Source organism: Gallus gallus, chromosome 4 (assembly GCF_016699485.2).
Source record: "Gallus gallus isolate bGalGal1 chromosome 4, bGalGal1.mat.broiler.GRCg7b, whole genome shotgun sequence".
Classification (NCBI taxonomy): domain Eukaryota; kingdom Metazoa; phylum Chordata; class Aves; order Galliformes; family Phasianidae; genus Gallus; species Gallus gallus.
The window spans coordinates 83,981,740-83,992,161 of record NC_052535.1 but is presented as its reverse complement, the minus strand read 5'-3'; the positions used below and the strand labels follow the sequence as shown (position 1 = coordinate 83,992,161).

Genomic DNA, 10,422 nt, shown 5'->3' with positions numbered 1-10,422 from the left:
TCTTGGAGAGGGTCCAGAGGAGGCCACTAAGATGATCAGAGGGCTGGAGCAGCTCTCCTGTGAGGAAAGGTTGAGGGAGCTGGGATTGTTCAGCCTGGAGAAGAGAAGGCTGTGAGGAAACCTCATTGCAGCCTTCCAGTATTTAAAAGGGGATTATAAAAATGGAGGGGAATCAACTTTTTACAAGGGTAGACACTGATAGGAAAGGGGGAATGGTTTTAAGCTCCAGGAGGGGAGGCTTGGATTGGCTGTCAGGGGGAAGTTCTTCACAGAGAGAGCGGTGAGGTGCTGGCACAGCTGCCCACACAGGCTGTGGGTGCTCCATCCCTGAAGGCATTCATGCCCAGGTTGGATGGGGCCCTGGGCAGCCTGGTCTGGTGCCAGATCTGAAGGTTGGCGGCCCTGTCCGCGGCAGGGAGGTTGGAGTCTCTTCTCAAGCCGTTCCACGATTCTATGACCCCACGCACACGGCACAGCAGCAGTTAACACTGCCATTAGCCCATCGGTCACACCCAGCGCGTCACAGGGGGTGGGCGCACGGCAGATCGGTGTGGGGTCAGAGCTGTCACCTCTCACGGGGTTGGGAGGCGGGCAACCAGAGCCGCAGTGCCTCAGGAGGGGCGCACACTGACGTCAGCGGGTGCGCCAAGACATCATTTCTCGTCCGCATCGGGAGGCAGCCCTCAGGCCACACACACACACACACACACACACACACACACACACACACACACACACACACACACACACACACACACACACACACACACACACACACACACACACACACACACACACACACACACACACACACACACACAATACCCGGGCTCGGCCCCTTTAAGGACTCCCTCCCGCTCTTCCGGGCAGCGTGACGTCACGCGCGTGCAGCGCGCGGTGATGACGTCAGCAGCGCCTAGAGGGGGGAGGGAGGGAGCGTTGCCGGGGTGGGTGTGGGTGGCTCTGTGGCGGAGATGGACCAGCGGCTGGCCGAGCTGGTGGAGGAGCTCACCACGGCCGGGGAGCCGCAGCTGGAGCCCGGCAGGATGAAGGAGCTGAAGAAAATCTGCAGGTGAGGAGCTGGGCCCGCCGCCTTTCCGTTCATTAATGGCGGCGGGAAGAAGCGCTGCCCCCCGGTAGAACTGCAGTCATTCCCCTCTCTCCCGTTCCCTCAGGTCATCGGAGGAGCACCTGAGCCACGCGTACCACCTGCTGCTGACCAGGCTCCACGAGGAGCACGCCGAGATGCGCTTCTCCGCTTTCCAGATCGCTCAGGAGCTCTTCTCCCGCTCGCACCTCTTCCGCACGCTGCTCGTTTCCAACTTCCAGGAGTTCCTGGAGCTCACGGTGGGGACGGACCACGAGCAGCCGCTTCCCCCGCCCCGGGAGGTGGCCCAGAAGCTGAGGAAAGCGGCCATCGCGGCAGTGCAGGGCTGGCACGAGAAGTACGGCGAGGCCTACAAGAAGCTGTCGCTGGGATACCACTATTTGAAGCAGAACAAGAAGGTACTCTGCGTTTTTACTGCCCTGTGTGTGTTTGGGGATTGTCTCGAGGAGGTGTTTAAAGTGAGGAAGGCAATAAATGTGAAAGGAAATCTGTTGGAAGTGAAGCGTTGCCTTCAAGAGACTTCCCAAAGAGACAGACCCCAGCCTGGCCCGGTCTTCATTGGACTTACGGTGATTGCTCTCACCTGAAGCAGAAACCCTCTTCTTAAGGTATAAGGTACTAACCCTACCAAATGCCTACTTCTTTGCATAACGTGTTTTCTGAAGGCTTTTCTGAACCAGAGATGCCTTTAAGAAAAATACAGACTGCCCTGAGAGGTTATGGAGTCTCCTTCTCTGGAGACATTCAGGATCCATCCGGACGCTTCCTGGTGTGACCTACTGCAGGGAAACTGCTTTAGAAGGGGGGTTGGACTGAAGGATCTCCTGAGGGCCCTTCCAACCCCTGCAATTCTCCGTTCCTTTGTGATTTGTTCCTTTGGTAACAAGATGAATGCAAGATACAGGAGGGGTTGCACAATTCACCTCACACACACTGACATCGTATTGTAGCACTGCTCAGAAGCTGAGCTCTCTGGTGCTCCCCAGGCAGATGTGCTTTCTTCAAAACACAGCACCTTCACTGGGAACACTGTGTTGTTTTCTGGGATTCTTTTCCTTTTAGACTTCTTAAACTTCTCAGCTGAACGTTGTATGTGTGCCACTTATATTTAGTCACTGAATCATGTTCAGATTTAGTCTTGAGAACCAATTGGATAGAGAAAGTAAGGAAAAGAGCTGTCTGAGACTCCAAACTAAGTTGCAGTGTGTCAGAAGTACAATGGAAAAATGTACTTGTGGGAGGGGCTGAACTGTGTAATCACCTTTCTTCAAAGCGATTAAAGAAAAACAAAATAACCAGGGGTAAACATTAAGGATGCATCCACAGTCAAAAAGTGGAATACTGGGATGGTTGTTTGTTGTTGTTGCTCCTCTTTTAGCGTGGTTAAAAGGTTTTAAAACCCTGGACTTGAAAGAAGAGCTGGACCCAACCAGTGCTTTCTCAGTGTGCAAACCAGTAGGGCTCCACCCACTGATTGCTGCCTGGAGCCCCACAGTCCAGCTGCTTTAGAATGGAAATCATACCTATGCCTTAAGCTGATGATGATCAGATAGTAAGTCTCTCTGTGAAAGCTTAAGATATTCTTATTTCCATACTGAGCAGTCCTGTTCTGGCTTCAGAAGCCAATAAGTGTATGGTAAGTGTAGGGGACTGCAGGACTGATGTAGGGGATCTCTAACACATAACACATATTCAGTAGACTGCATGTTCAAATGTACAGTAAGTCAGCTGAAGTTTGGTGTGCTTCTCTGCACTCCTGCAGTCAGTACATGCTCCTCGCTTATGACTTTGTGTGTTCACTTCATGCCCCTGTGATACTGAGCAGCCCAGCAGGAGTGGCTGTACTATTTTTTGTTACTGCATCTGAATACCTCTGGGAAGAGCAGTTCCAACAGAAGCAACCTAATCTCAGCTCCTGTACTTAAGAGCTGATGTTGATGTAGTCAGCCTTTTGCCGTCTTAATACTTGAACTGCGAGAGACAGTGAAAAGACTTGAGAAGGAGTTAGTACCTTCTAGAAATCAGGTGCATCTGCTGTTTGATGTTACAGCTCTGGCACTGTGTGGAGCAGTTTAAGGACTGTTAGCAGAGTCTGACTTTTCAGATTATCATCATCAAAGTTAGTTGGTCAGAAGATGACAACTGCTGCCCTTTTAAGGTGTATACTTGGAGGGCTGCCCACTGGTTTAACCTTAGTAAACTGAAGTTATACCTGTATGAAGGTTTGACTTCAAGAACAAAACATATTTCAGCATATCAGAAGACATCTTTGTGGTGGTGGTTTCTTGTTTGTTTGTTTTTTAACAAATCCCTGTCTCAAAATTCAGAGATGAAGGGAGAAGAAATATATATATATAAAGCGTACTAAAGTATTTTCTGCAGTATTTTTTTGATTCTAGGAAAGCACAGATGGAGTTGCAGATTAAGTGTGAATTATAAACTGAATGTGACTTTGATAGACTGAGTGTATTAATGCTGCATTCCAATATTTTCCTCAAAGTTGCAGTGTTGGTTGCTGTTAAGGCTCGCTAGTCTTACACCTTTTAAATCAAGAAGAGTTGTTTGCACCTTGTCGTGTCCAGCTCCAACAATTCATTACAGACTAATAGTAAAAGGTTCCATATGTCCTGCTCCAGCACAGAAGCTGAGTAGTGTCCCTCTGTGTTGTCTGAATGAGGTTCTTAGATGTGTTTTGACTAAGTTGTTGAGTTTGTGCTGGCTCATCCAGCAGTTAAAATAAAGACAGATGTTCAGTGGGTGCTGGTAATACAGGCACAGAGCCAGGGAGGGTGCAGCCTTTATAAGCAGCAAAGGATGTGCTCGCCCAGCCCTCAGCATAATCCATAATGAAATTAATGAAAGCTACATGGTAGCAGTCAAAAGGAAATACTTACATTTCCTTTTCAAGTGATCTTTCTTATGGAATATCACAGTTCAGGATTCATTTCCTTAAAGTAGAGGTGAAAATGCGTACGTTTTCAAGCCCTTCTAAGAAAAAAAATAATAAAAACCTACAATTTTTTTTTTAAGAAACAGTGTTTTGAATCACTCAGATTTACGTTTATGTTTTAGTCGTAAGAAAGTGAGACCGAATGATATCCTTTCCCTCAATCAATGGATCCAACAAATAAAAAAGAAAAAAGCCCTTGATTCTCAGCAGTCCCTTATTAGTAGAAATAAAACTTCCATTCAGAATTTCTGTAGTTATTGATTCCAGGAGGAGAGGAGATAAAAGGAAGTATTGCTGAGCTTCTGGCTGATTGCTTACGTTGGAGGATTTTTCATCACTGATAAGGATCTTAGGAAATGGATTTTCTATGTACTTCTTACAGGGAATGTTGTACTTTTTTTTTCTTCATTTCCTTAGGTGGATTTTCAGGACGTGCATGCAAGAACAGTGGCTGAAAGGAAGAGGGAAGAAGAGAAGCAAAAACGATTGGATAATGTTTACAAGGAAAAAGCCAAAAGAGCTGAAAAAGAAATGGCAGGTGATGTGCTTTGACTTGGGTGGGTTTGTTTTTAAAGCAATTGTATGTAAGGTTATATAAACCAAATTCCAGTAGAATAGGTATCCAAGTAATAGCAAACCCCACAGTACAGGAATAGTACATCTGTTAGCACTTCACTCTGTCTCTTACCTAAAGAACGTCAAGGGAAACAAGTAACAGTCTCGTACAGCTCAAGTAAATTGAGAAGATAGAAAGATTACTGAACTACTGACCAGACAATTATAAGTTAAGTGTGAATGCATAACCACACTCAAGCATATCATATAGAGTTGGACTTGGTGATCCTTGTGGGTCCCGTTGAATTCAGGATATTCTGTGATATCAGAGGAAGTTTTGGATCTAGTGGCTTAATTCCTGCATCTATGGCAGGTAGTCTTCTTTACTGATAACCTCAGTTACATAATGCATATACAGTGTATGTTCCAGAAGTTTGGGCACAAGTCTGCACAGCAATCCTAGATGTAGTATAGGAAATCTGTGAAAAGTATTATATTGCTGGGAGCTGAATCTCTGAACATGTACACAGCCAACATATTTCTGCAGTATTTATACGTAGTATACTAAGTTACAGTTCAAAAAGGTTTATTTATTTCCTTTGCTTCAGTTTGTGCAATGAATGCGTTTGTCTGCATTTATTCTACCTGCTGCAAATGTTTTCATGCATGGAAAAGAGAGATTTAACCTTCTTAAAGTCAGTTTTATTAGTAGCATCTCTTAGCTATAGCGTATATTCATGGGTACACCTGTGAGCAACTGTAACATTTATGGCTGCAGAATGAGTACCCAGTGGCATTACCAAGGATATTTATTTCTTACCAATGCTGTTCTGCTTCAGATTTATTGAAGTATTTGAGTCATCTTTGATAGTGAAATTTTAGGGAGGATAGGAAAGGAGAAATGCTGGTCCTAAATTCCTTGTTCAGGACGTTCTAGGGTTCCTGCTTAAGAGAAGTATTGACTCTCTTATGAGGACAGTCTCTGCACTGGAAAGAAATGTGTATGGATAAATGGTGACTGATTACTGGATAAATTGATTCTCTGGCAATAGTATTTGTTTTGTAGATAGAGCTCTGCTCAGGAGTCAGCACTGCACGCTGTTTCACAACATTCTAAAACAAGTGTCTCTTGATAGAGATGTCCCAAGAGGTTGCTGGAACACTGACGGAGATGGAGAACTGTTTCCGGCTTCTGTTGCCAGATCCTTTTGACTTCACTGTGAACAGCACAGGACTGGAACCCAACGAACAAACGAGTGCTGATGAAGATAGATCTGCATCTTCCTTGCCCACGTATGTGGGATGTGTGGATGATGAACAGCCGTGCTGCAGCAAGGACATTCTTCCTATTTCTCAGTGTGTTAGAACGGATCAAAACGAAGAGTTAGCTGACAAACAGAAGAAGCCTGAGCAAGATCTGTTAGATGGAGACACGTGCTCTGAAGTTGAATCTGGTGTTCCTGTTCTTGGAGATGATGATTATGAGACTTTTGTCAGGAATCATGGACTTATTTCTCATAAGTATGCTCTAGACCTTGAGCTCTCCACAGGTACCTGCAACAATTTTTCACAAGGAGCTGGGGATAATCTTTGCAATGCTTTGTAGTTCTTTTTCTTTTGCTTGTTTGTTTTTGCTGTGACTTCAGCATTTGGGGTCCCTGGGCATCATTTTCATTTCTTTGGGCTTCCTTTCTATTTCTGCCCCAATAAGCAGCCATTCTTAGGTTTGGATGTTTTTGTCTGGGATTTACAGATTTCATTAATTTCTGAAACTGAACATTTGTATTGGTCGTGAACACATTACAGCACTTCATAGTACATACAATTTTCCTGTGTTTAGAGACTAAATGATTTATTCACTGTATCTAGTATTTTCTTTCAGCACTCACTTCTTTCTTTCTCCCTGTAGCATAGGTATAAGCTACTCATTTACATGTTTTAAAATGAGACTTTCTTAATCTTTTCTTTATTACTGACAACTTGCAGGAAACAGAGTTTTACCTTAAGACTTAAGGGTTGCAATTATACCTTTCTATATAGCTTTGTTAATAGGAATTACAGCTAGAGAAATCTGAGTATTTAGGGCTATTCACTTTTTTCCAAGTGAAGTCTCTTACAAATACTGTCTGATTGGAATTTCAAGTGCAGATGGCTGGTGAGATAGGCATCTATTTCTGTGCTTGCAGACAATGGAATTGGAAAGTTACCTTGTTGCTTACAGGCAACAAAGTGGTATAAAATACCATTTACCATTTACTTGTGTGGTGGCATACTTGGTTTCTTTGACCAGAAGGGTCAGTCAGCCCCTTTTAGAATAGAGGCCATAGGAATATTTCATATTGAATAAGCAGGAACTGGTACATTAGGGCCCAGTTCATTTATTGGAACATAGGGCAAGATGTGATATAAATAGTAAAACTGCACTGTTTTTGGTTTACTTCATGTGATGGCATAACAAATCTTTGTCATCACTGAACTGAAAGCTCTTCATCTTTTCCTTTCTGAATGTGGATAACAGAATATATAATAATGAACATCAAGTAGTTTAGAAAAAAAAACTATGTAAAATCATAGAATCACTCAGGTTGGAAAAGACCTTAAAGATCATTGAGTCTAACCACAACCTAACAATACTACCCTAACTAACAACCATCTGCTAAATCATGTCCCTGAGCACCACATCCAAATGGTTTTTAAACACATCCAGGGTTGGTGACTCAACCACCTCCCTGGGGAGCCCATTCCAGTGCTTAACAGCCCTTTCTGTAAAGAAGTGTTTCCTGATATCCAACCTAAACTTACCCTGGTGCAACTTGAGGCCATTTCCCCTCATCCTGTCACATATTATGTATGTTATTATGCTTTCTGTAAAATACTTTAGAAAGGTTAACAAGTACTTCTACTTAGTGTTTACAGTATCTTGGCTACAACTAACTGTTGTTTTCCTGTTTGGAGCAGATATCAAAGTGCACGAGAACGAAGACAATACTGCTGTAATAAACAGTGTTGCAGATGCTCACAAACTCGTCAGAAATAAATTCTTGCCTTCTGTGCAGTCCTGGATTCAGGTGGGGTAAAGACCTGATTTCTTCACTTCCTATGTAAAGATGGACTAGGTGCTGGGAGGCTTGAGAGAGAGGAAAGAAATTCAGGTTGAAAGAAACATTGGTGCAAATAGAAAAGAAGGTTGCTGGTTCTGTAGGGGTGGACAGAAAGAGACTGCAGGAGCTACAGAGGGGGTTTGATGGGTCAGAACTCAGTGTGCTGCCTGCAGACACATTTCAAAAAGAAATAGGCATCTAAGAAAACACAGCTGCTTCACAGAGTATTTAAGTAAAACTTGGTATGTTTTTATCAGCCATGTCTGCATCAGAAGAACGCTGCCTTTTCTGCCAATTGATGTTATTCTCAGGAGCTTCATGCAGGAAATATGGCCTGCCAGAGGGCATTATTAGGAGATATTTATGAGAACTGCTCATTTTTTATTCATCTTCAGTGGTTGCTTTTACGTCTTAAATTCTAGATGGAGAAAGAAGCGCATTGACCAATTGTTATGTGTAAAAGAAAAGAATTTGTGACGTTGTTTCATTAAAGGTAGAGGGAAAACAAATAAACAAATGCTTTTTGGCTCAGGTCATAGAAAAAGAATAAGGATGTAGATTTTTTTTTTCTTTGCTTTGCAGCTATTTACCCGAGCAGGAATAAATGACGATCGGTTGAGATGCGCCATTGATCTCAAGAATAGACTGGAGGCTGCTCTGAGGAAATACAAAGAAATGAACATTTCTTTTAAAGAGAGAAAAAGAAAAGTGGTGAGTTGTTGAAACATCGGTGTTACTAGAGAGGACTGTTCGTGATACTTAGTTTGTATACAAAAATGTACTCTCTTAAACCTCATTCTGGCAAACTTTTCAGTGCAGGTTTAATTGATTCACTGATTCACCTGGCTGTAATGTCAGCTAAAGAAGTTGAGCTGAGAACCTACTGTGATCAGGAGACATTATTAGACAAAGCCGCGTAAGGTAGCGCTGTTGTTTTGTTGGATAGTGTTGATTAAGGTTGGTTGGGTAAGGTTAGGTTTGGATTTTATTTACTTTTAGCAGTGTTGCAAATGAAGAAACTATGTCATCATCTTCCTTTGTGCAGATACATATTTCTCAGGAAACTCTGTATAGCTATTGATCTCTTGTGACACACAGAAGTTTGCTAGTGTCTGCAGTTATAAAAGCAGCCTTTCTGCTTTGTAGCACTTACTCCCTGTAGTGGGTAGGTGGCATGACTAAGGACATCTTGAAAGAATCAGTTGTTATATAAAGCTTTAAAGTGTCAGAAGATGACAGATTTTGGGAAACAGGCAAAGCTAATGAATAAATGGAGGCTGAAGGATCAAATGCGTTATTCAAATCAAAAAAGGAGTCTATACCACGTTTACATATCTAAAGCAAAGCTGTACGATGCTCCTTTCTGCTGCTTGAGATCCAGCTGAATTACTGTAGAGTTTCACACACAATTAAGTGTTTTGGGCCAGGGTCCGTGGTTTATGACTGGATTGTAAGAATTTGAACCAGATGTTATACCTTGGATTAAACTGTGGTAGCCTGGCTTAGCCATGACTGAGCGTTGCAGACTTTGCTTTCCTTGTACAAATGAAGGCTTATTAAGATTAATTTGGTTCATCATCTCACTACTACTGACGTACCGCGTCAGTCAAAAATGCCAACTATGAATGGAAAGTACTGTAAGACTGTCTTGTCAGGGTTTTTTTTTTCCCCTCAGTGAAATATGTGTGCTACCTTAATGCAACCAGCTATGAAAGAATCCAGACATCTGCTGTCATTCCTGCCATTTGCTTGACAGGACTTCATTTGCTGTACCTCTGCGTGGAATATTGGTTGCAATATTTCTTGCAAGATATAAAGGATGTTCAAGCCTTGCTTTTTGTGTGTGTGCGTACACGTGTATGTGTTTAAAGTGGTATGTTACCACTTCTGGAGATTGATCAATGCTATCTATGTAGGGTTGAAAGATAATAAATTGTACCATTACAACAACAGAAATAAAGGAGAATGCATAGCAGTGCTCACAAAGAATACATTCAAAATGAAGCAGTGCTTATTGAGGTATTAACTTATGCACTGAAAATTACATGTAATCGGTTTTTGTCTTTCCCAGTGGAAAATACCCAAATTTTGTTTCAGTGCTGGTTTAATTTAATTTATAACCTGAACAAAGACAGCTCTGTGCTGTAGAATGAAATTGTTTAAGTTGTCTTCATGTGACGATTGAGTTGTTTGAAACTTATAAATGTGTAAAGGGAGAGTCTGATAGAAGAAAATAAACAAGTGTTTCTTAGACTCTGATTATTAGCTCCCAATCTGTCAAATATTTACATGCCAGCATATGAAATATTATGCTCAGCTCCTTTTTAATCCAGCATTGTATATTTCTACATTATATTTTACTACTTCTGGCTGCATGTCCTTGTGTTACTGGATCTATAGTTCTTGCCATGCTGTAGTTTTGCATTACTCCGTGTTTTTAGATGCAAGTGGAGAAGCACTGACAGCAGAGCACTGGCTCGCAGCCAGCCTAGCCTGACAGAGCTTGGTGCTTTACAAATGTGATTTGCTAACATGTGGACTGAGTGCTGTAGACCTGCATGTGTGTAGAGATGCACGTCTAGAAATAAAGGGGAGCATTTTGTCAGCAGGGACAGCAAGCAAATGAAGTGTCTGAGTGCACAGGGTCCCGTGTTAATTGTCTGGTTTGCAGTTGCTCTGTAATAACTCTGTGTTTTGATATGGTATCA

The 10,422-nt window shown here is 42.7% G+C and overlaps 1 protein-coding gene across 2 annotated transcripts in view; it reads left to right on the top strand.

Moving 5' to 3' along the window:
- The first annotated feature begins 902 nt into the window (after positions 1–902).
- Positions 903–10,422, top strand: part of UVSSA (UV stimulated scaffold protein A) — a 48,347-nt gene continuing 38,827 nt past the window's right edge. Inside the window, exons 1-6 of one of the 2 annotated variants that reach the window (XR_210671.5) lie at positions 903–1,072; positions 1,176–1,506; positions 4,476–4,596; positions 5,750–6,163; positions 7,572–7,681; positions 8,297–8,425. Coding sequence is in view for 1 of the 2 variants with exons in the window: in NM_001396435.1 (NP_001383364.1) it covers positions 975–1,072; positions 1,176–1,506; positions 4,476–4,596; positions 5,750–6,163; positions 7,572–7,681; positions 8,297–8,425 (1,203 nt within the window). In the remaining variant the exon portion in view is untranslated. 2 annotated transcript variants of the gene reach the window in all.